Raw genomic sequence first — 26,684 nt, 5'->3', positions numbered from 1 at the left:
ATGGTGATGTCTTCAGATGTGTCCGCGTGTTCAACCAACGGTCAAAACCTCATATTCACTTCTGTGCTTGATAAAAGACTTGTATGACATGTAAATAAATCTGATGTAATGATCAAAATTGACGGTGATTAATTTACTCTGAATGACTAATCAACTCATCTGCATCGACGTGTGCCCTTATTTTGGTTTAATTTCTGAAAAGTTTTTAATCTTTTCTAATCTGTTTACTGAAGTGAGTTTTTTTTATCATTAGTTTTTCGTATCTGTTAAAATGCTCTGTGCAAACACCGCGAGCACAGAACAAGAAAACTTTTTGGACAGAGATCCATCAGATCTTCCAGGAGCCCCCTGCTTTTCTAACGCAGCTCATTTACAACTGTCACACACATACACACCAGTACACACAGTCTATTCCAGTGTCAGAGCTCAGGGTGAGTGTGCTCAGCTAGAGTTAAAGGAATTTCATTCTCGGAAATGTCAATAAATCTTCAATCACCCGCGTGGGGGCAAGATCCAGGACTGGCGCCAGGACAGAGCCTGATCTAAGATCCTGCGGGGCTGAGTTTGGGCCTGGACCTGATCAACATGGGCCCTATGATGAAATAATAAACTGGGGAGGGGGGCTCGGTCTAAACAGCCCAGTCATTCCCATGTGAACGGGTTGCAGCGGAGATAAAGATGAAATGTCTTTTTATCGCTTTTTCCTTCCTCTCGCCTTCACTCCATCCTCTCCGTCCTGCGCAGCTCGGCTAGGACCGGATTTTGGGGACTGAGCAGCTAATGGCTTCAGGGCGTTCTCCAAGTTCAAAAGTTCACCTTTTACGATCTCTCCGAGCCTGACTGACCACCTCCAAATAAAAACATTCCGACCCCTGTTCCCAGTGAGCTCCAGATATCACACACACACACACACACACACACACACACACAGCTCAGGAAGCAAACACAACAACGATACTCACAAACCGGATCATGTCCACTCATCCAACACAGCAAACAATCCCAACAAACCGAACTCTGCCACAGTTCTGACAGACAGTCAGTCTCTCCCGACTTGCGGGAGTTTCAGTCCAACAACAGCCTCAACTTGCTGTCAGCAGACAGAGGTGACTACAGGCTGAAAACCTGCCTTCACACAACGTTTTTCTTTATTGTGTAAAACCTCAGCAGGTATGACCAGGTCTGAGGAGGAGCAGAGAGAGCGGGCTGCTCACACAGACCTGGATATATACGCTCCAGAGTTTTATACAGTAGATATGTGTGTGTGTGTGTGTGTGTGTGTGTGTGTGTGTGTGTGTGTGTGTGTGTGTGTGTGTGCACGCGCGCCTACCGTTAACGGACTTGGCGTTATTTCTCTCCGGGTAGTCAAACCCATTCGTCCTCTTCTCTATCTCCATCCTCCGGCATGGGCTGATCCTGAGTCAGCCTGGCGTCGCCTCTCACCACCACGAAGAACCTGCACGCTGTTGCTGCTGCTGCTGATGATGATGATAATGAGATTACACTGATGCTGATGGCGTTAGTGCAGTCTGAAGTGAACCGAGCTGGCGCTGCTTTGTCCCCGTCCTCAGCCTGGCTGCTTCACTGCTCCGACCGTCGTCCCATGCTTTGGCCTGCTTCTAGTCAGCGGGGAGTAACTGGATCCACACCCCCAAGGGTGGTGCGTTCAGGGCCTGTGAGGACGGTTGGAGGACAGTGGCTCTTAAATCAAATTGGAAATCCGACTGCGGACCTGACTAAGACAAATGTTAAAGCAAAAAACTTTAACTTTTGAAAGAAGAAATGACAACGTTTTTTTCTTACAAATACTTATAATATATTTACCTGAATCATTATAGAAGCCTATGTTCAGTAGGCTTACTACAAAGACCAAAACCAGAATAATCTCAGCTCTTACAAAAAACTAATATCTGTCAGTGAATAATTAGAATTGACAGCATTGTATTGTCTGGAGAGGGAACACTCTGTAGGATGCGATGATTGAGTTTTTTGTTAGAGGTGTAGCCCGGGCCTACAAATACTGCTGTGTGTAACTCAGCTCAGGACGACACTCCGTCACACTGTCTGAATCTGAGTCTGCAAAAAGAAGAGATGAAATATTTTCAATCTGAATCATTAATTAAATCATTTTCTGTTAATTAATCATGTTCTGGTCGTCTGACATTATGAACTTTAGTTTTTCCCACATGACAAGAAGGCAGCGCAAACACACAACAGAGATTACGCAACTTCAGCTGCAGGCTTTGTGGGAAGTGTAGTCTCGTACCCTCAACCTGGAGTTCATGGTACTGCACTGTTTAACCGAGACAAGCCGAAAGCTAACACGCTCGTGCTAACACTATCAACAGCCTCTGGTGACTGTAAGATAATGTTTGGCTAAAAGCAGAACACGGTCAGCGTTAGCAGCACATTTAATGTGTATCTGAGATGGTTCATCAGTGAGAGGTAGCTGAGTGTATGCTGCTCTCTGGTGGTCACACTGTGGTGTGATCATTGTGTGTGTGTGTGTGTGTGTGTGTGTGTGTGTGTGGAGTGTTTCAGTGTGTCTTCTCTAGTTATGTAGTTATGTAGAATATCATGTTTTAACAGGTTCAGTGATCAGGGACTGAAGTCAAACTGTCTGAACTGCTACAAAGAGAAAATGTGATGCTGTGTAACTGTGTTTTCTGTCCGTCTGAAAGATGCACAGGGTTTCACTTCAGCAGCTAGTTGACTGTTGATCCAACTGTTTGTAGCAGAGATGAAGTTTCCCAGCTGAACTAACTCTGACTGTCACATCTAGGCACTAAATCAGATCAGTATTTCCTATTATACCCCCCCCCCCCTGCAGGACTCCTTGTTCTTCTTGTCTCTGAGGACAGTTCTTATGATGCTGACTGTGTGTTTGGACTCATTGTCCAGCTGCAGAAGTAATATGGGACTGATCAGACACCTAGAAGAACAGTCGGGTAAAAGATGACATCTTTTCATACCTACATATCTTGGGGGTTTGAGAACAGTGTTGATCTCGAGTGTTGAGTAATATAATTCAATTCTACATCGAAAAAAAGGCAATTTTTTAATATTTTATCATTTAATTTACCCGGAAATACGTTGGAAAATACGCACCACTACAGCAAAACAGCCACTGGCAGAGACACACTGTAGCTGAGTGTTGCTTTATTCCCTAAGCTTGATGAGGGTAATTCCTAATGTGTGTCCAGTCTGTGAACACACGTTAACGTCTGTCTCAGCCGCACTGGAACGGAGTTGCAAAATTGTAACTGGCCAGTTGATGGCGCCAGAAGTCCTTCAGATTTCTGTAAAGAGCGCAAGTGTGCTGTCCTCCTGAAAAGATTCATTCCTTATTACTTTAAACTTGGGAACAAACCCCTCCCATCAGTGAACAGCGGGAGTCACGGTGCCCAGTGTGGGCCGGGCTGCAGGCAGAGCGCGGGTGCAGTCAGGGCGCACAGCACGGCACATACACGCAACATCCATACATCCAGACAGACGGACCCACACTGCACGATCCTCTATGTGTGAAGTGGACATGGAGTTAATATAGGCGCTTTACCACATGGACTGAACGCACTAACTGGATTTCTTTGGATTTCTGAACTTTCGACACACTGCAGAGAGAAAATGTGGAGATACACGAACTTGTTGGTCTGTCTGTTGGTTTTGTGTAAAGATGCGTCTTCACAGAGCAAGGTAGGACAGACGGATCCCATAATCCCAGACAAGTTGTACTCACTCTATTCTCTACAGGATTGCTCTGCATGACTGCACTGAAACTAGGTTTAACGTGTTGTTGTGTCAGTGATGGTCAGTGTTAAATGGCCTATACCCTGCAGTGTCCCACTCTCCACTCTGCTCAACCTCACCTCTCACCTGCATCATGTTTCGTGCCATGGTGCCTCTGTTTCAGACAAATAAGCGTCTTGACCAAGACCCAACATTTTCCCCACGTCAGACCTTTAAATCTTGTGTCTAACGCCGGCAGATGGTTCAGGTTATATGTCATTTTTTATGATTCGAGTTAATCCCTCCAATGAGGGTTTTTGTGTGACATGAGTAACAATAGGTTTATGTAATGATACCTCCGGTGTGCGCAGACCTGATGCCAGCTGAGTGTGGGAGAGATGGCACTTAGTGGGGTAACAGTAATATCTGACTGCCCTTGTTTGTGCAGCTGCTGGACTCCAGTAACCCCTCACTCTCCCTCAGTCTAATCCAGCTCCACACACACACACACTCACACACACACACACACACACACACACAGTCGGAAGATAAAACACATGTGTCCTATGTACTGTATGGCCAATTACGGTGTGTGGCTGTCAAAAACTGCCTACTCTGGATACAATCAGAGGTCATGTCAGCAGCAGTGTAAGCCACTGAAGAGTGAATCTGCCCATATTGGTTGTAATAGTGATATCAGAGCTCACAGCAGCAGCAGTGTTTGTAATACTGTTAATATAAACAGTGATGGAAGCAGCATGTGGCAGTATTAGGAGCACTAAAGGTCTCTGTAGTATACTAGTAGTGGCCAAAAGTATGAACACCTCTGTGCTTTAGTGCAAATGATGGAAATGTTAATGCTTCATACTACAGTGATATTTTAGACTAATGTTCTTTCAACTTTGTGTCAACAGTTTGTCATTGTCCCCTTCCTGTTTTAACATGGCAATGACCCAATGCACAAAGTTTGGTGTGAAAGAACTTGTCTCATCACCTTAACTAATGCTCTTGTGGCTGAATGGAAACAAATCCGTGCAGCCTGTTTACCAAAACCGGTGGGAAGACTGAAACCAGAAGAGTGGAGACTGTTGCAGTAGCACATTGATGGCCATGTTGTTGTTGGCTGTAATGCTCAGGTGGTCACATACTTACTATACTGGCCACGTAGAGTACATTTAACAGTGGTCAAAGTAGTAGTTGTAACCATAATAAAAGTAGTAGTAGTATTGTTAGCAATAGTCACTTATTCAGATGTACCATAATACTCCACTGGAATCCTCTCCCTAACAGCAAAAGTATTCAGTTTTTTTCTTTATCTCTATCAGAAAACTATTTGCATTTATATTATATCTAATATAAATATCTAAAACTGTGCACACATTAAAAAACATTTTAGTTGAAGGGTTCTGTTTAAGAAACCAGTGCAGTATTAGTCCTTGTAAAATATATATGCACCCTGTTGTATTATATATATACCACTAACTTATGGTCATTTAGTTAACCCACTGTTTCTTTGCTTTACATTACTACATTTTATCTCCTCACAACACCAATCCTCCAGTCCACAGATCCAGTTACTGGCCACAGTAGAAGTCCAGTCGTAGTCTCTGTAGCTAGACTGGTGGCACTGGCATTAATGAGAAACAAAGCCTGCTTAGAGGAGGGCATGGAGGGCACCCGAGGGTGGCGTGGGAAATAGTGTATGCACCTGCTTTGTGTTTTGGTTGTGAGCAAACCGAAGGAGACAGCAGACTGTGATGCTCAGTCTGCTGCAGTGAAACAACATTCTGAAACATGGCGCTCAGTGAGCGGCAGAGACAGGGCTTGGCAAAACATGTATGTACTTGCAGGTGCTGTATGGGGCCTTTTAGCTTTAGATGAGCACCACAGTGTGCAAGATATGACATGTTGTTATGTCATGTTATGCCAGTCAGACTTGATCTAAAAGGACACGTCACATGGGGTTTGATGAAGTGTCAACATTACTCTCTCTGTTTGTAGTTAAAACACAGTTGCAAGTTATTGGAAATGAGGAGGACTGAGGCAGTGGCCTGGGAAAAACCTACTTTTGGTGTCAGTGTGAACGGGTCAACATTTGTCATCCAGTCCAGGTGTGCACCCTTTCACATGACCAGGGTTTTGGACAGGCCTGACTTTCTTTGGATTTGGTGCAAAATGGTCAACAGAGATTCTATATTCTAGGCTTCACCATTAAATCAGCCTGCATGGATGCCAAACTACAGTGTCTGTGTTGAAGTAAACCATAAAATGGGTATCTGTAGAAACTTATAGCGAGAAGCAAAAAAACAAGCTGGACACTCAGTATGTTCCTGTAGCTGAAAGCATCACTGATCTTTTTTCTCTCAACTCACAACCATCTGAAGACAACTTTCATGTCTTCACATGGTTCTGTTAATCATTGGGAGAAAGATTTATGATTGCAGATACATTTTAAATGTAGCTTGTCCCTGTCTGCTGTATATGTACTGATCCCTTATATGGCCTCTGTAAAACCTCATGAGATCTCTCTCAGGCGTCTCCCTGTGGACAGTGGACCCTCTGCAGGTCTATCCTGTTTTTCTTCTCAATTTTCTGTCTATGGATGTAGGCATGAGAAAATGCATGACAAGCTAAATGTCATTCATCTAAAAAAGTCAGTCAACTTCAAACCCCAGAAACCCTTGTGCATATACATTTTTTTAAACTAATTTTCAAATACATGTGTCCTGCAATCATATCATGTTGGAAGTCCCAGTCCAGTATCTATATATTCATATTAGACAACTCTGCACAGCATTATTTACAGTCAGTGTCAGAACAGAACACAAGAACACATCCTGTTCTCATGTGAGAGACTGGAGCTTTAAACCTGCAATTAATGTTCATTTTTTAAATTAATCATTAAAACAGAAGACGAATACTACTCCTGTAATTGGCTGCATCTGGCCAAGAAATAACACCCCCTAAAACCAAAATCAGTCATTTTTACACTTTGGGTTTTGTACATATCAAAGGTTTTCTTACTTAGGTATGGAGCCAATGCTGTTTCCCTCTGTTTTTAGTTTTTTATGCTAAGCAAAGCTAACAGGCTGCTGGCTTTATAATTAACAGAGACATATAGCCGTAATGTCAAAATATTCCTTTAAAGTGTTTTGACCATCAGCCATACATTAACAATGGTTTATCTGACATCACCTAAACCTCAACTGTATATCAGCTGCACCTGGACCATAGTGTAGCTGCTTTACACAAAAAGTGTAGAAGCTGAGAATGCTGTCACTGAATATTGTTGGTAGAACCATCAGTTATGAGTGTTGCTGCTTAGTGATAGCAGCCTGCGAGCCTGCCTAGCTCTCCATACAGGTCCTTCAGGGAGTTGGCTAACTATCTTACAAACAGGCTTAAAACATTTCATCTGTTGCTTGCGGTATTCCTTCTAACAAATACACAAATTGAACAAAACATGACAAAACAAAACAAAAAAGATGAATAGATTTATGTTAAACAATGAACATCCCAATATTTGCCACCATCTGCACTACCCACCAGGAGGTCAACTTTTTTTTCTTTCTTTTGATAATTTTGTTTTGGCATGTACTGTTTGTCACAGAGTGCAGAATCTATCAGTGATAAACTAATAAACTGCATTGTTTTAAATCTCCCATAAACATCTGTTGTATCAAACAATCTGGGGAAAAAGCACTGGCAACATCTGTCATTCCATTCGTGGTTGAAGTCTCCAGACAAACACTAATAGTTAGAGAAGCATCTCTTTGTGCTAATAATAAGTGGATTATTATGGCATGTGGATCTTACTATGGAACAGACAGCTTGATCTTTCAGTGGATTTTTAACCTTCATACAAACAGATGATTTGATTGTTGGGAAACAAATCAAATTTGGAAATGTGAAAAAAGAAACAGAAAATAAAAACCCATTTAAAGGTTTTCCAGAGTTCTTTAAATTTACCGTGGAGAGGAACCTTCACACAAGTACTTCATTAAGATTTCTATATCAGTCTTTTACTTTTACAGTTTTGCAGACTGAAAGGTTCAGAGTACATGGACACTTTGACAGGCCCAGCAGGAATGTAGATGTGTACCCCCAAAAGCAGCAAGTGCTTGATACACTTTGTATTCAGCTAATTAACATCTCTGTGCTAATGCCAGTGTTTTTGTTTCAAATCTCAGCCCCCCCAACCTCATGGCTCATCTCCAGACTGAAGGCTTTAGTAGAATCCCCCCTTTGTACCAAGTTAATCTTTACAGTGGAACAGTAAGACTGTTTATCATAAGCACTGCTAGTTAGATAAAAATCAGGTGGACTCTTTGGACTGGAATGCGGACCTTGGTTTTGGTCTGATGTGCCCTTGACAGGAGATGATGTGGATTTTAAAGGGATAGTCAGTTCTTTAAAATCACCAACATTATAAGCATGATGGGCTTAAGGTTGATTAGAACTGATATTTATGGTACCTTTAAGTGCATATGTGAACAAATAGTTTTAATTAGCTGCAGGCCATAACAATCACAGCAATAATGTTTGTGTTTGAAGAAGGTTGGAACATGCAGCTGGACATCTGAGCGCTGCTGCAGGATATCCACATCGCCTGCCTGTTTCACCATACAGCTTTAAAGGTGCTTACCAGCAGGCAAAGCACTAACAGGAGAGGATATCCTTGTGAAGCTGGCTGCAGTTACAGCAGGCCAGTGCTACTGAAACACTGACTGTAACTCTGAGGCTAACAGATGCAATAACCACTGTGTAACATATTGTGTGTTTTTAGGAATCCTGAGAACAACTGGGGTTTCACCTCATCACTGTCAGTGTGTGTTAGCTGTTAAAGGCTGCAGCGCTTGATCTAATAGAGCTCTCTGCAGTGTGCAGGCTTTTTTCCTCCCATTGTGCAGATATGAGTTGGTGTTTGAGCCGTGTGTCTTTGACCTGAAACTTGACTGCACTTGAGAGGTCAAAGCCAGACTCAAAGCTCAAAGCATGCGTTAAATACTCTGTACTCTTAATTATTAGCGCTCTTAATTGTGTTGCCTGTTCTCATGCTGGTAGGTCAGCTTGGCATGAGATGCTGGACAGTTAGTTAGGGATAACAGCACATATGATTTGACAGGGGGAGGAGGCAGCTGCTCTGATTGGCAGAATGATTCAGATTTTTTATGATAAGCTGCTGCCAAATCTGTTCTCTGCAGTAAAACCTGCAAGGTAATGGTTTAGTCCATCTTGGCTAAACATGAGGTACCAAGGTAAATCTGGCTGGAATTTCTGACTTCTTTATCTTAAAGTAACTTAAGCTGATGTTGCTATGCAGCAGTCAGTGTTTGGCTGGGGTTGAACAATGCAGCCCAGCAGGACCATAGGCATGGCCTCTGCTAAAGAAGTTTAATCTGCTAATCCACTCTGTTTTCATGTGGCTGTAGTATTTGTCAACCTGGTGCCTTTTCGCTTGACATGGGTCAGGATTGGTCTAGCTCTGCACACAGGAGTCCTGCCCTGTATCAGACCCCCTCCCAGCGTGTCTGCAGTAATGGAGGGGAGAGCACACACCCCTCCACATCTTCCCCCATCACTCAGCCTACATTCCTTCACTAATGAGCCCCCACCACCTCCACCGCTCCTCCCCCTTACCTTCATTAAGCCTGGTCCAGCACTGCCAAAAGACATTCAAAATTGTGTTAAAACTGTAATTACAGCCAGGCTACAGCCATTAAATGATACAACAGTAATACTTACATGACCAAATCAGAGAGCTATGATACTAATTTCTTCCTTCATTCTTCTGTGTTTGTCACAGTCATGCACTGTAAATTGTTATATGTATAAATCATTTTATGTACTATGAATCAATTACTGTCATTTTGCACACAAAATATTTAAAGGGTCAATCTAGCAATTTATTGTTGCATAAATCTGGGGGACTCACAAAAAGCAGAATTTTAAAAAAAGAACAATCATATTGAAACTGGAGACTGAGATATGTGACTTTTAGTCCAATGGTCAAGCTCAATATCCTACATTTCCCATAATGCAACCAATAATAGATTATTGTAAGACCCTCAGTGTCTGGTAAATACTCACATCTTTCAGTCAAGGTCTTTCAAACTTCATGCACCAAGTTTGTGATGTAAGCTTTATGCTATATATTTGCAGTCAGATAACCCTGTCACAAGGACATTACCAGGGTTATTTTCTTAGACATGACAGAGCTCCTCCAGAGCTTCAGATGACATTATACAACTGGTTTTACATGCTGTCTTGTACTTCCTATGAGTAAATAGAAATCTTTAAATATGCGTAAAATTGGTGGAGATCCACTTTAATTGTAGGCAAGACAATTCACATCAGTGTGCAGCTCACTGCTGTACTACTGTAAAGACTTTGTGCAATATGTTTTTTCATTAACAATCATTATGCAAGACTAATCTTATCTTTTCCTTCCATTTGTTTCCATATAGTAGTTTTATTATTCATATAGTTAGAATCCTCTCTCCAAGCTTCAGTCATATAAGGACAGGACCACGGCTCATTAATGAAGAATGTGTGTGAAGTGATACCACATGTGCGCCTGTCCTGTGGTTTATAGTCCCTAAATCTCACCGGGTAGAGATGACAGCCCAAACCTCTTCCAACACAGTCTTGACTCTAAATGATGAGAGATGAGCTGCCATCAGTAAGATGTGTTCATGGACTAGAAGCAAGACTTAATACCACACAAGAAATAATCTCAACACAGTGCTAACCACCAGGTACAAAATTATTTGCAGTTGGAATTTATTTATTTGCACAGCATGTTGAACTTACTCTGACTGCCAGTGTTATGAAAAGCTGTTTGAATGCAAACCTATAATATATTTATTGATATGTAGCCTCCTCAGGTCATTTTCAAAAGGTGTGTTGTGTGGTACAAAAATACAATAGTATTTATAATAGTAGTAAGTCTGTTAACATTTTATCCTGGGGGTGGCCAGTGGAATACTCATGGTGTATACCTAATGGAAATGGTCCATCCTATTCTAAGAGCATGCTCAGTAAAGCTCACGTCAATGTGTGAGTTACATTTTGATAGTTCTAGCAAACAAGGCAAGGCGATTTCACCTACTGGATATCCTCAGTAAATACTATGAATATCCGGCTATTGTTTCAGTTTTCAAGATACATCTCTACCTACTTACCTTATGTTCTTTATTCAGTCAAAATATGTTTACAGCTATTCAATATAAAGATGGAGTGGAGCCAGAATAGTTAGGATGTTGTTAGACTGAGCACGCAGCAAATTTTAACTTTATTGTGCAAATTTGACCCCTTGTGTGTTTTCACAGTCCATGTTTATCTGCCCCAAACAGCTAGCAGTGTAGCAAGCTAAAGCTAGACCACATGCATTTGCAAAGTGTGCCTGTGTTTGTGTTTGTGTGACAGCTCATCTACTATTCCTCCACTTTCTCTCCTTTTTCCTCTCAAAGACACAATTTATGAAATCTGTCCTGTGAGGCTGCAGTCTCTTGAACAGCCCACCTTTCCCTGTCAGATAAGAAGAGGTGGATTTTAATAAACATAGTGGAGAAATTCACAGAATTCTCAGCAGACCTCAGTCTGCCAACTCACCATCACCACCTGAACATTTTATCACATGTGCAGTAAATCTGTGTAGTTAAATTCTTATGTGAAAGCTTTCTCCACTGTATGCCAGCTCGCACTTGTCTCACATAGGAACTGTGCAGAATGTCTGCTCAGGCTGCCATGCTTTGCTTCCTGTTTATTAAGTAAGTCGTGAACGTGGCCTGCCAAAGCCCTGTCATCATGCATGGCAGCCAAAGGCCAGCTGGTGACGCAGAAGTCTTCTGAGTTATGTTTGTCTCAGAGGTTTTCCTCTGAGTCACGCAGGCCAACATTCAAAAGAAGGGAAGCATGTGCTTATTTTTCAGGATTACTTTCCTTCCTTTGCTTTTGTTTCCCTCCAATAGAAATGGACTGTGTGGCACAGCTCATCTTAGACTTTTATATTCATTCAATCCCACATTTTTTGGTTGAATAAATATGTATATAAATATTGATATCTAAGCCAGATTTGTTAAATTCTTGCTGAGCCCTGAAGCTGCTTGTTTCTTCCACTTAAGGCGTTAAAAAGTTGCTGCTGTGTAAACATGAAGGGAAGATTACAGTGTCATAAAAAGGACTCAAAAACCTTTTTCTTTGGGTTCTAAAATGGAACAATTCATGTTACTTCCTCCAGATCTTTGGGGAGACTGAACCTGTCCGGATGACGTCAGAGGGCTCAGACTGCCGCTGTAAGTGCATCATGCGCCCTCTAAGTAAGGATGCCTGCCTGCGGCTGCGGAGCGGCAGTGTACGTGTAGAGGACTTCTACACAGTGGAGACAGTTAGCTCCGGATCCGACTGTAAGTGCTCGTGCACGGCCCCGCCGTCTTCCCTCAACCCCTGTGAGAATGAGTGGAAGATGGAGAGGCTGAAGAAACAGGCCCCTGAGTTACTGAAGGTGAGCAGATGGAGCCGTGCAGAATATTTACATGATCACGACATGTTTAAAATGATTGTGACTGTGTCAGTTTTACAACAATTCCAGTTTAAATGTGTATTGTCTGCCTGTTGTTTTAAAGACATGTGATTACAGGGAATCACCAAAGAAATGTTCAAATCCCATAAAAAGGAGCTTTTAAGTTCTAACCATGATAATATCCAAATAAATAACTGAAACTATATTAGTCACTATCATTGAGACACAAATCCCAATTCATTTACATTTGTCTGCTAACACATTAATGTCTTGGAAAATGATACCTGTTTTCAACCAGCTTTGTTTCATTACATTTGTCTGGACTAGATATGAATCAACAATGTTTACTTTCCCTCCATGTCGCCTGCACCCAGAGCTCCCTGCTCATTTGCCAGCAAAAGTCCACTGGATGAGTCAAAATGCATCATCTGGTGGCTGATGGTCCAACTACTCCTCCATTTATTGTAGTTCAAACCACCCTGAAGTTCACCTTTACTGTCCCATGAGTGGGGAGCCTTGGGTGCAGGCAACATGGAGGGAGAGTAAACCTTGTTCTTCCAACATTTTACATTATAACCAACATTGGAAGCCCAGCTAGCAGTCCCTAGAGAAGACAATGTTTATAACACCTCAGAGTAAAAAAATCCAGCCATAAAAACACATTTTTGTTATTTTAAGAGCCTTACCAGCAGTGGAGAACAGGAATACACTGAGGAAATTTCAGGGCAATATGCCTGGGATATGTCTAGTGTGCAGGTGGAAATGGTGGCAGCAGACAAAAGAACAGGAAGTCACCAAAATCCTTTGAAAATCTGGCAATTCTGACTAGTAGTTATTGCTGTTTCTCTTTGTTTTATATGATAGTAAATTAAATATCTTTGGATTTTTAACTATGTAGCACAAAAACCCAATTGAATTCACAGCAGTTTTCATATAGAGCAGGTCTAGACCATACTCTTTAGATTATTCTAATTACAGAGAGAAGAAATCTCCTTGCATTTTAGGAAACTCTGATGGATAGTTTGTCAGACTGAATCAGTAATGACGTTAATTGATAACTGCAGCCTGACAATATTGCAATCCTCAGGTCTGGCTGTAAAAGACAAAAGTCATCACTGCAAAAGCCTCAAGGATCGTTTACAAATATCTCTGTCTTACCTTTATAACTACACTGCAGAAAGATTAACACAATATGACAATCCATAATCTACACATGGAAATTGCTGTGGGTTACTTAGCAGGAAATATCATTAGGTTTCACTTTTTATTTTAAGGTTTTAAAAATAGAAGTAAGGGAAAGTCAGTGAAACAAAAGGTATCTCCAGTTTAAAAGCATAAAAGATCCTTATTCATCTGTCTGCGATCTTGCCTGAACTGTATGTCATCACCCTGAATACGACATCACATCTCTGCACATACCTGAAGCACACATTCATTTCTCACAGGCTGGAGAACCAAACGGCAGTTCCAGACATTTGACATGTCTGCACTTCAATCTATGGAACAACCCAAAAAATCTCTTAAGGAAATGATTTTATTGAAAAGGAAAGGTTAAAAATAATTAAGATGGACTCAGAATGAACCTCGGACGGAGAGCACACAGCTGCCTATTGAGTGAGGATGTCAATAGTGTTAATCAGAGCAGGGAGGTCACTTAAACTATTACAGTAGTTAAACAGAGGCACATAAAGCTGTCAGGACTGCATTCACGAGACAGTAAATGATGCTGGTTCTTTTCCTTTTATGGCATGAATGACCAGCTCCAATCTATGGTGGACCTCCTCGAGGGAACCCTCTATAGCATGGATCTAATGAAAGTCCACTCATACATCAACAAGGTGGTAGCACAGATGAACACCCTGGAGGAGGTAGGCAAAAACCACATGTACTTCCTCATATAGTTATTCTCAAAAGGGTTGGTAGGAGACAAAGTACTGTGGAGAAGCTAATGTGACTTTATAATAACCACAGAGGCTGAGGTAACAGCTGATGTTATGTAATTGATAATAATTACTGTGACAGTTGTGATATATTATCTTTCAGACAATCAAGACAAACCTGACACGGGAGAATGAATTTGTCCGGGACAGCATGCTGAGTCTCACCAACCAGTTTAAGAGATATGAGAACTACTCCAACATTATGATGAGCATCAAGAAGGAGATCTCCAGTCTCAGCCTGCAGCTGCTGCAGAAAGACTCCTCTGAGAGCAAAGCACAGGTCTGTCTGTGTACACACTCTCAGCATCCTCGACTGTTAACCAGTGATGAGGAGTACTGTAGCACTCCTAACAGTGGTACAAGCTAGAATATTTCATTAACACTATCCAGTGTGTAACAGTGTCTGTGACTGACAGAGTGAAGTTATACCGCCGAGTGGAGTTTCCCCATTGACTGTTGCTCTTGGAAAATGATTTGGCACTGACACTTTCTAAATAGAAGAGAGTCACCAATATTGACTCACAAGCATGCCAGCTTTCCCTCTCTATATGTCTCATTAAACTGACTACACAGCAGCTGACAGAAACATGACTGAGCTTGATCACAATCATTTCACCAGTAAATCCAGCTGAAATCACAGCACAGCTGCTGTCTGTTACTTATGTGTCTGTTGAATGTTGAGGTTATAAAATCAGGATTTTAGCAGAGCAGCAGCTTAGAAGTGTCTACTGTTAGCATGGAGTCTTAATGGGCTGTGTTTCAGTCACTGTTTCACATTTGTTCAGAACAGACATAGAAAAACATGTCAATGAAAACAGCTTTATTGGGAATTTGGCTGTATTAGAATCTTGTATATGTGAGCACAGAGAGCAAGAGAGATAAGGCTTTGATAAATGCATTCTTTCATAAGCAAAAGCCAAGATTACCAATTGTCCTAACACAGTGTAATCTCAATATTCATTTTGCAGGACACCAATGATGAGAAAACCAAGGTGGCTGCAAAAATACCTAACAAAAAGACCCCTGCAGCCAAACCTCTGAAACCAGCCAAAGAAAAGGTCGTAAAGCCCAAGAAAGAGGTCATTAAACCTGGGAAGCCGGTCAAGCCTGACCCCACAGCCAAAGCCAAGGTGGCTGGCCATCAGCCTGGTGTGGTGAGGGGCATCACATATTACAAGGCTGCCAAGACCAGCGATGATCACAGAGAAGGTGAGAGCTTTCTGCTTGGCCGGGACACTCTGTATACTCTCCCAGCATAGTGATGTGTTCATAGAAAGCCATCCTGCCTGGGCTAAAGAAAACATTGTGCTCGCACTTTAGCTGAGTTTGCACTCCCATCTGTGTGCGATCATCTGTGTGTGATCCCCTGTGGATATTGAAAATGATCCAAATTAGTTTCTTTGCAGGATCAGGATCAGCTGGCAGCCATGGCTTTGTATGTTTTACAAACACAGTGAAGATCTTTATTAGTCAGATTTAGGTTCCAATAGAGAATGGTATAAAGTTTTCCTGAGAAGTTTGTTTTACACCAGTGTGAGATAAGGCTGGAACTGTGTTTCTAACTTTACATTTAAGCGTAAGGCAATAAAACAGGGAATCCATAGCTGTGTGGCACACAAGATCCCCTCAATACAAGATTTACTCTGGTGTTTTTTTAGCAAAGCTGGTCTAGTCAGCGTAGGATTGGATTGCTGGTGCACATTCAGCGAGCAGGAAATCCAAATCTTTTATTGACAAAATACATGGAGCTGATGGAATGCTGTCTCAATGGAGCACTGCCATGTCCATGACATGCCTCAGCCTCACTCCTCATAACAATGTGTGGGGACCCTCACCAATGCAGAGAAAACATTTCCCGACTCCTTCCAATCCTCTTTAAGTCTAGTTGAATGAATAGGTATGCTGCGTTTGCTCAGGGCACACGCACATAATGCTGTCAGACCGTGTGTTCTACCATCACTGAAACCAGCTAGCTGCATTTCCATAATCTCTGACAAAGAGCAGGAACCTTACTTATTATTCACATGTTCATCCTGGGAAGGCTGATATACCTTCATGCTTTTTCCTGCAATGCCTATCTTCAAATTTGGTAACAGTGACTTGCATTTTACTGGGAGCTGCCCAGTATAACCACAGTTCTCAGCTTCAGTGACTACCTCAGTGACACCTTGTTATGACACCAAGTTGTAGAAAGAGAGGAAAATGTTAAACATTCATTTTACCCACTACACTCACAACCATGTGCCCGCAACAACTTAGAATGCATGTAGACAGCTGACCTTACAACAGTTATTTTAAGATTGAAATTAAGGCATTTGTAACCAATGGGGAACAGTGCAGAGGTCTGAAGTCTGAAAAAGTTGCATTACTGTGCACGATAACATCAATAGGTGCAGACTGATCTGTAAAGTCTGCTCTACTCTGTGGTTAGGCTGCTGAAAACTCATTTCTACAGGTTAACCTATAAATAAATACTCTCTGTTAGCCTTCAGCTTTGTTTGTTTTGGTCCTGTGCTTTAGTTAATGTGTATGTGTATGGGTGCTACGTTATATATAATGTTCCTATCATATTGTTGGGAGCATTGTCTGCAGTGATGTCAAGAATAAATAATTGAACATATGACTAAAGCATGCAAAAACCTTTTAAAACTTCAGAAACATCTTCATCACTGTGTCATAATATTTTAAAGGGGTCTTTGAACTGTATAGAAAAAGGGTAAAGTAATACAAGATGTGTCCCATCTGTTTTACTAAACACAGATGTCATGTCCATTAACAATTAACTGATGACCTCTCTCTTGTGCTCTCCACATAGAGTCATTAGCTACACTCAACCTCAGATAAAATGGTTGTTGTTTTAGTGCAAATTTAGTTAATATTAGTTATGCCAGGTACCACATTAAACTTCATCATCTTAAAAGACTTAATGTCTCTCTGAACCTTCCCAGTGTTAATTGTAAAAACCTTATCTGAATATTTTTTCTGCCCCAGCCTTCATCAGGTCCATGTGCTCAGAGTACGCGTGTCAGGAAGACCCACTGCTTATATAGCAATGCTATAATCTCATCACATCTGTTTGGCAGCACAGGATGTCATGTGGACCAGAGGGAGAGCAGCCTCTCTCTCTCTGCTAAGATTGTCTTTGATTCAGCCTGCTGTCTTTTTTTTTCTTTACAAAAGAACAGACATGACTGTTGATGCCGGAACGTAGAAAACAAGAAGTAAGATTTTGACCAAAATTATACAATTTCCAAGACATGATATGCACACTGTTGTATCAGCATATCAGCATCACAGTTTTAGAGGTGTGACATGCAACATTACAGCCTCAGCACCGGTCAGTTCGGCTCCGTGACTACCTCCACTGCTGACCTAAAGGAGAGACAACACTCCCTCCCCCGTACCTTTACACACATTCTAAGCATACTGAGTTCTCAACACTCTCCACTGAAACCATAGATATGATGCAGTAATTTTAGGTTCCAGCTTTTGAATGTTTGTTAAAAGGCAAATGCTGTCACAGAAACCAGAACAGGCTGGGTTAAACAAGGAAGGAGCAGGGAGAAATTCAGAGAAGAGAGGGAGGAAGTTGGTATTCTTTGTGTGCTGCATCGCTAATGTAGTGTCTTTGATGTGAACTTCTAGAAAACTGCAGGCTTAAATATGTCTTGAGGAGTCTGTCAGGGAGCCATAGTACTGCACTGTACAGAGACTAAAAAATTTAAAGACACTTTTGAAAGGACAGTTGCAATACAATTTAGTGACAATGTCCCAACACACTACTGCATCATACTGCTCTAATATGACCATTAATAACTAGAACAGGAAGCAGCTTGTTTACTTATTAAAAGCTAACAGTGTCTCCTCTGTCATCACTCAGTACAGGACTGTCTGAACTATCTTTGTAGAATCCTTGATTTCTTCTTTTATCTCATGGCCTTTCTCTGTACTTCTTCTTCTCCCTCTCAGACCACTCTGCTAAAACGTACACAGTCCACCATGTCACAGAAAGCCAGTCTGAGGACGGAGGAGCTGAAATGGTCCTGGAAACCGTGGAGGCCACTGTGGCTGATCCCATAGCCACCACTGCAGCTCCCACCACTACAACTACTACCACCACTGCAACTATTAGCACCACATCTACCACCACCACTGCACCCACTACTATCACCACACAAAGTACACCAGCATCTGAAAGACCAGCTCCAACCATAATGCTGGTGCTGGACAACTCCAACAACAACAGTCGGCCAACGCTCCACAGAGCTGGTACGTGCTAAATGTGAATCCACTCAGTATTCTGTTGCAGGCTGTGACTGTAGTGACAGAGACCCAGTTTAGCAACAGAAAAGCATGTGGGTTCACTCTGCCAAGGAAAGCATGAGTATGAAACTGATTTAAGTAAGCTCATTTTAATGCAAAACATTCCTTCCCAGGCGTTCAAGTTAAATGTTCTGCTTGTTTTTTCCAGGGAAGATCCTCAACTGTGAAGGGACTCTAGCATCCATTGAGCAGCCAGAGAAACAGCACAGTTATGGGCGCAACGAGGGAGCCTGGATGAAGGATCCCCTGGCTAAAGATTCCAAGATCTATGTCACTAACTATTACTATGGTAACAACCTGGTGGAGTTCCGCAACCTGGACAACTTCAAACAAGGTGTGCATCATTTGGGTATAGTACCCCAGTTACCAAGCAACATAGATATTTTAGGTGTAGGTTTCGATTTTTATGTTTTCTTTCTCATGAACACAACATCTCAGGAATGCCTTGAGGGAATTTCTTTATATTTGGCACAAACATTCACTTGGACTCAAGGATAAGTTTTTTTGATTTTGTTGGTTAAAGGTCAAAGGTCACTATTACCTCACAAAACATTTTTGGCAATAACTCAATAATTCATATGCTAATTATGACTATATTTCACATAAATGTTTGTTAGGATAAGATGACACTTCATATTCAAAAGGTCAAAGGTCTGCTTCACTGTGACATCATAACGTTCTGCAAAAACACTTCTCTGATCATTATTCAACACCATAACTCAGGGATGATTCTTAACAGACATGGATGTAAACTTTTAAATAATTTGACTGGTGTGCAGGATGAATATGTGTGTGTGTGTGTGTGTGTGAGGCAACAATGGAGGAGTTTACTTGTGCCTCTATGCATGGATGGACATATACAGTATGTTATAAAATCCAACCATGCCCTGCATTAATTATATTCCCCAGAGTAACTGTTGTTTCACTTCACTTTGTGCTACAGAGTGTACTGATGTAACTGAAGTTACATCTTGGTAAATTACATTTTTCCTTGTGTCATTTCTGAATAGGAGACTACTCACTATGTTAATGTTTGTGTGTCACATCCATTATTTTGGTCTAACTCTAGGATCACCCTGTTTAGCAATAACATCGTTGACACTGATTCATGCTGATTATTCATCTCGCTCTGTGAGACTGATGAGATCTGTGGAATGCAGGTCTTGGTTGTTTCACGGCTCCAGTGGGTGGGAAAATCAACTCCTTCCACATCAAGATCAACTGAGGAATTGGATTACACTCTCTAAGAGAGTTAAGATGATCTCCCCTTGCAGGACTTGGCTTGTTGATCTAGATGTGTTTGGACAATGGGCTTTCTTACATGTGAGGCATCCTGCGGTGCAGTGAGCTCACAGCTGTGTGCAGATGACTAGGTATCTTGGTGAGTGGCGGTGATGCCTGCTGCTCCCTGATGTGTTCTGTCCTTTCCTTTCAACTGGGCACAGTGGAGAGGGATTAGAAGTGTGGGCTGGCCTAAGGGATGGGGATGGTGGCAGTGGTGGTGGTTGTGAAGGGGGGTTGGTGGTGGGGGTTCTACAGCACGTTGTTTTTGTCCTTCACTGGGCTTTTCATTTATTATCATTATCTAAATCAGACTTCCTGAGGTTAGAAGGTTAGGGCTAGGCAGATAGGATGTGATTAGAAAATGACACCTACAGTACACCATGTGTTTGTTCAGGAGTGAACTCCTAAACAAACTGTGTCACTGTCATGTGAAGCCAGTGTGTACACAGTCTGGCATTGTAAAAACATAGTCACTGGCTCTGTGAGGGGCATACCATTAGCACAGTATACACACAGCTGAATCTATCCAACTCATAATAAGTAAAGGATAATGTATAAATAAGTACAACAGCAGAGGGGTCTTAAACATGACCAGTTCATTATGTATTATCCTGCCTATTGCATAGCTGCCTGTTGGCACGACATTTTATATACAAGAAGTCGAAGGAGCTATTCATCATCTCAATACAAACCACCAATCACACAGTCCACCTGTGTCAAGTCAGCATATGACTGAATCTAATTACCATGACCGAACACATCTGAACCCACCCTACAGTGTGTGTGCTAACATGCTATTACACTGACGGGGGGGTCTTCCCTCGGCAGGGGCGACATCTCAAGCCACAGCAGCAGGCAGTTAGTGAGTTACCCAGCATGTGAACATGTCCCACTAATGTTACCATCCACATTGTCTTCAAATAAGGCGGGAAATACAGTCTGGTGGCTGCTAGTATGCAGTTTAGCTCTGTTGATAACGCACTGATGTTGGGTAGTATCTTAGTTCTGTTGATGACCAGTCTGAGGGCTGGTTGTCTGGAGCTTAGCTCTGTTGATTATGAGTTGGGTTGATGAGATAATGAGATAGCAAGCAAACAGGCTGCCATACCAAGCTATGTAATTACATAATTCATCGAAGGGGCTGATAAATGAAAAAAAAGGCAAATGTGTCAAGACATGCAGTTATTATTAGTGGCAATATGATATGAATATATATGAATATGAATATGAAAAACACCTTTGTTTGATTTATGGTGGCAGGCAAACCCAATGCTATGGAGTGTGTCATTGGTGTATTTGCCTGTTGTTTGAGCACATGACACACATATTACTGTATCTCTCACTTGGCACATCTGAAGTAACGACAGGTTTGGTACAGATTTGCCCTCTTTCCCAATAGAAATTGGCTAAAATGAAAACATCAGGCTGAATAACTGGAGAGCCTAAATGACTAAAAGTCCAAGTCAAATCTGAGGTCAGAATTTTTGTGTGTGCACTAGAGATTGCTTCAGAATTTTTGTGATATGCAGTAGAGGCCTGGTGATGATGGCTCAGTGCTGTCTCAGCAGCTCGCTAGTGGTGAGACGAGCAGCCACTGTTGGTGCTAGACAAACACCGGAAGCTACTGGTGATGATGGTTTGAGTTATCTGTTGTGTATACTTGTTGTGTTCCTTGGCAAATCATAATAAATAGGTAAGACTAATATAATGTTCTTATTTATCCTAGGCCGCTGGAGCAACCTGTTCAAACTGCCTTACAACTGGATAGGAACAGGCCATGTTGTTTATAATGGAGCCTTCTACTACAATAGAGCCTTCACCAAGAACATCATCAAGTATGATCTGAGGATGCGATACGTTGCAGCCTGGACACTGCTGCATGATGTGGTTTACGAGGACACCACCCCCTGGAAATGGAGGGGCCACTCAGACATCGACTTTGCAGTGGATGAGAGCGGCCTGTGGGTGATCTACCCCTCCATGGATTATGACTACAACCAGCAAGAAGTCATTGTCATCAGTAAACTGGATCCTGGAGACCTGTCCTTGAAAAAGGAAACAACCTGGAGGACAGGTCTCAAGAGGAACTCTTATGGGAACTGCTTCATCATCTGTGGCGTATTGTATGCTGTTAATGTGTACAACCAGAAAGAAGGCGAGGTGAACTATGCTTATGACACCCACACCAACACTGAAGCCATCCCACGCCTGCCCTTCACCAACGAGTACTCCTTCACCACCCAGATTGACTACAACCCCAAGGAGAAGGTTTTGTATGCCTGGGACAATGGCCATCAGCTGACATATCGGGTAAACTTTGTCGACCAGTGAGCACAGCTAGTTTGTGCTACAGATAAGCTCACAGTAGGCCTGCCAGTATGGCACCTATAAAGAAAGAAGATGCTCAGTATTTGACAGCCTAGCAGCAGGCATATTGGACTACACAGGACAAAGGATGACTTTACACCAACCTTCCAGTACCAATGCATGTTATTCAAACACCTGACCTCACAGTGTACCAAACACATGCCTCAAATATATATATATATTGGGTGGAAGTGTGGAAATAATCTAACAGGTTGAGTTAAAGCTTATCAGGTAGAGGTAGAGTTTAGAATCAGAGATTTCTTCATGTCTTCATTTATGAAATGTCAGCAGGCTGGCTAACGAGCAGAGAGATAGATAGCTATAAACAGCAAGTTTAAAGTAGACATAACATTTGTAACATCACCTAATGGTTTCTGAAGGGGCACTTTGAGGCTTGCATCTTTGACTGATCATGAGCTGTTACTGTAGATGGTTTCTGAGGCCTGAGCAGTGGCTGAGATAGGATTACTTCATTCAAACAGAAACTCCCAAATATGAGTGTTAATATCCTTTTAATGGATTGCTTCAATATAAGTCATGTTAGTCTTATCTCATTCTAATACATATATGGTTGAGGTGAAAGTGGTCTTGGTTACTGTAAATATTTCTCCTGTTAATACTGACCATTAAGCTAGGTCATAACCACACATACTGAGAAAATCTGTCCCCCCTGTTATACTCTGTGCTGTGATGGGAATCAGATGAGTTTTTAAATACGAGGGGGCGTCAAAAAGTTTGTGGGAAAAGGACAGTTGGAAAAAATGGTTTAAGTTATGACATTTATTTTTGCGTTGCAACATGCATTTAAGGGTTCATGTTAGAACATGTTATGACACATTAGTATGAGAACGTACAGGTGCATTGCAATCAAAATCCCTGCATATGATTTTTAGCTATGTACTTTTTCCACAAACTTTTTGAAGCCCCCTCATATGGTCAGTCTAAACAAATGGATAAAATAATGACTAAAAAGCAGAAAAAGCAGAACCAGCAGCTGGATATATGACATTGTTTTGTTTTTGTTTTTCTCAGACAGTAAGTAACCAGATTCCTAAATAGGTAACTGTAGCTGAGTATGTAATGTCATAGCTAATATTTCAGGTAACTGTTACTACTGGACATTGTAGACTGTTTTTTATACACTTACTATATAGCAGTGGTGGAAAGTAACAAAGAACATTTACTCAAGTACTATACTTAAGTACAGTTTTAAGTACTTCCATTTTATGCCACTTGACACTTCCACTCCATTTCAGAGGGAAATAGTGTATTTTCTACTCCACTACATTTATTTAACAGCTTTAGTTACTAGTTCCTTTTAAGATGTAGACTTTACATAATGTAAAGTATAACAAGTTTTTACAATACAACACATTATTAATTATTAAACCAGTGGTTTCCAATCATTTGGCTTTTGACATCTTATAGAAAACAGTCTGCAGTTGGGGTCACATCACAGATGTTGATGATGATGTTTTTTTTGAGGGAACTCTTAAAACATCTGAATAGTAACAAAGCCTCTGATGTGAGAACTAATCCTTCATAGAATAAACACATACATGAACATTAAATATTAGTAAAGTGGTACCAAACCATGACAACATGACATTTTGGCACAGTTTTGCATTATACATTACAGTAGCAAACCATGTTGACAGTGCTGACCTTTCAGGACAGAAGAGTCCAAAATAGAGGGAGCTATCACAACATATTAGCTGTGTTTCACCGTCCACTTTTATTTAACCCCTCCTCTGCAGGAATAGAAAGTGCTCCACAAAACAGGCAGTTATCAGACGAGAGTCAGTGATTACTTATTGTCCCTTTTAAAGACCAAGAACTCTTTTGACCATGATTGTGACTATCTTGCCATAAAATGTCCCTGGCTGGCAGTTAGCCATCAGTTGCTGATGTTTGGTGTGACTGGTGAGAAGTGACAGATTATAATGGTTTCTCTGTCCACCTGTATGAATACAGTTGGATGCTCATATTCAGCTAGTAGCCAGACAGCTGACAAATGAGTAATAGTGAAGCATGCATTATACAGTAAGTAGACTTGAGAGCTCTATCTGAACACTGGACTCTGTTTTTTCAGCCAAGCATTTCCTTGAAGGAAATGCAGCATAGGATATTTGCATTTATCATCAGTATTCAGCCATGGTCATTGACAGTTAAAGAGAAGCTGGACCAACTAGCTAATGAATTAGATAATGTAGTATGGCTAAACTTAGCTAACCTTAGACACCACCTCTTTTGCCTTTCATTAGGCTTCTATTAACTATTTTTATACAGAAAATGTTTTTTTGGCTCCGCTGCCTAGAATTTAACTCAACCAAGGAGATTATTTCTGCTTCGAGAGTAGCTCTGCTTCGGAGAAATGTTTGTAAAACTAAACTATTGTTTCACTTGCCCATCTACTCCATCCTGTCACCAAGCACTTTGACCATGAATCTGCTTTGTTTATTATTCCGGCCTCATGACACTTCCTGTCTCTTGACCATACATATTGTTTTGAGGGATGTGTTGAATATAATATGAACTCCAAAAAACAATGTACACACGTTTCTAAGCTTAACTTTTTATATTTACATGAATTCATGTGATAATTAATATCTTACAACTTTTTGTCAAAGTTTCATGCATCTTGTTAAATTTCTGTTATATAAAAGAATGCAGCTTTTGTCATTGTTAATAACATTTGAAAAACCACTATATATGTTGTAATTGTTTTGTATTTCTACATTTTCACCTTAATGCAAATTAAGAACCATGTCATGCTCATACAAAAGGTGTACTGTACCATTAGCTGTTCCATCTTCAACAGTGGACACAATAAACCATGAATGTTTTTGCTTTTGACAGTGACAGACAGCACTATGTGAGGCATGTAGTGGGAATGGTAAGCTTTAAGACACACAAGATAAGTGTTACAGCACTACATAGTGTTGTTTTGGTCTTGTACATTATTCATAATAATAATTCACAACAACTGTATTATTTTGCCTGTTCTTGAATTATTCAGACTGTTTTGTTAAGTTTATTCATAAAATGGATTCATAAAGTATTTTGCTTAATTGTCTTGAATACTTAAATAATAATGTCCTGAAATGTAACACTTGGAACCAGCTGAGCGTGTGTCTGTGCTATGAAATAAAATCTCCATAATAAAAGTCTGTTGTGGGACTTATAAATCAATCTGCAGTGACCCAGTAAATGCCTTGGGATAGCAGGACTCGCCTTGCCCCTCCTATTGAAGGGATGATGACCAGTGACTCAGTTCTTCTGATTTCTGGATAACAGCTCTCATGAGTTGTGTTTAGTTCTGGGGTAGAGGTCACCATGCTCTGCTTCATCTCAGTCCCAAAATACACCGAAAGAAGCAGATCTGGGTCATGGTAATATGGGCATGGCTGCCTGATTTCTTGGCTGGGGATATGAAAATCTTCAACTTCAGCTCCAAGTAATGCAATTCCAGAGGGAGACACAGAAATAAATCAAGAGCTAAACTGTGGGTGTGGTAGGTCCATGCATGCGGGCCTCATTTAAGAAAATCAAATCCCTATTTCTATTTAAAGAAGGTCTCAGTGCACTCATTGATGAGTGTCAGACAAGACTGTAGGTTTGAGGAGAGCAGCACTAATGGTGTGTCCAATCATGAACTCTGTCACGAAATGCTGACATGTTGTTGTAATGGAACAATGATGTCCACGCTAGCCGTGGTGATGAACACTGACAATTCACATGACCTATGCTGCTTCAGTCTCAGTGCCTCATGGCGAACACAAAGGCTCTCCTGTTGCTAAATCAGGACTCAACTTGATCCTGTCCACATCAGAAGGGCCTCCTGTTCATCACCGTCACACACTCACCACCATGTCCTCACAGCGCCCAGGATGTAAAGCCTTTGTCCCCATGTTACATGCCACTGTGAACCCAGGAACTGCACTATTTGTCTTATGATTAATGTTCAAGAAGTAATTGGGTTAATGAAAGAAGATGCTCTCCTCCTAGCCCCTTTGCTGTACTGAGGTTATTTTCTCCCACATATGGGGACTTTCCACTGCGTGATCTGCCCACATTTACAGAGACACACCCAGCATTGCAATAATTCATCAGGACTTCTGATTATAAACATAAAGCAAAATCCTACACATCTAGCTGATAATACACCAGAATCCTCAGGTTTGGACTTGAGTCACATGACTTGGACTCAAATCAGACTCTGATGAATCTGATGACTTCAGACTTCAACCTGACAAAATCATGAAAGACTTGCAAATGAACACCATTTGTTATTTGTGACTTGTGACTTCACTTGGGGGGGCACTGCAGTGGTTAGCGCTGTCGCATCACAGCAAGAATCTTCCGGATTCAAGCCCAGGGCTTTTCTGTGTGGAGTTTGCATGTTCTCCCTGAGCTCTGGCTTCGTCCCACAGTCCAAAGGCTAGGCTAGGTTAATTGATGAATGTGAATGTGATTGATTGTTTGTCTGTATCTGTTGGCCCTCTGAAGGACTGATAAGG

The 26,684-nt window shown here is 41.4% G+C and overlaps 2 protein-coding genes across 2 annotated transcripts in view; one reads left to right on the top strand and one right to left on the bottom strand.

Moving 5' to 3' along the window:
* Positions 1-1,648, bottom strand: part of nr6a1a (nuclear receptor subfamily 6, group A, member 1a) — a 79,193-nt gene extending 77,545 nt beyond the window's left edge. Inside the window, exon 1 of the mRNA XM_018669643.2 lies at positions 1,331-1,648. Within this exon, the coding sequence (XP_018525159.1) occupies positions 1,331-1,397 (67 nt within the window). The 5' untranslated portion in view covers positions 1,398-1,648. The remainder of the gene's footprint in view (positions 1-1,330) is intronic.
* A 1,770-nt stretch (positions 1,649-3,418) lies between these two features.
* olfml2a (olfactomedin-like 2A) lies at positions 3,419-25,331 on the top strand. The gene is made up of 8 exons (XM_018669570.2): positions 3,419-3,693; positions 11,969-12,232; positions 14,011-14,118; positions 14,294-14,470; positions 15,159-15,399; positions 18,160-18,459; positions 18,662-18,847; positions 21,524-25,331. Exons 1-8 carry the CDS (start codon positions 3,625-3,627, stop codon positions 22,126-22,128), a joined length of 1,950 nt encoding a protein of 649 aa, XP_018525086.1. The 5' UTR covers positions 3,419-3,624; the 3' UTR covers positions 22,129-25,331.
* The last annotated feature ends 1,353 nt before the right edge of the window (positions 25,332-26,684 follow it).

The sequence above is a fragment of the Lates calcarifer genome, linkage group LG13, assembly GCF_001640805.2.
Source record: "Lates calcarifer isolate ASB-BC8 linkage group LG13, TLL_Latcal_v3, whole genome shotgun sequence".
Lineage (NCBI taxonomy): Eukaryota > Metazoa > Chordata > Actinopteri > Centropomidae > Lates > Lates calcarifer.
This window is presented reverse-complemented; position numbering and strand designations above follow the sequence as displayed.

Excerpts from the sequence above, each read along its gene's own strand:
- olfml2a (XM_018669570.2), top strand. The coding sequence starts at position 3,625 with ATGTGGAGATACACGAACTTGTTGGTCTGTCTGTTGGTTTTGTGTAAA. Across the intron at positions 12,233-14,010 it reads AGGCCCCTGAGTTACTGAAG|CTCCAATCTATGGTGGACCT; the intron begins GTGAGCAGATGG and ends ATGAATGACCAG. Across the intron at positions 14,119-14,293 it reads AGATGAACACCCTGGAGGAG|ACAATCAAGACAAACCTGAC; the intron begins GTAGGCAAAAAC and ends ATTATCTTTCAG.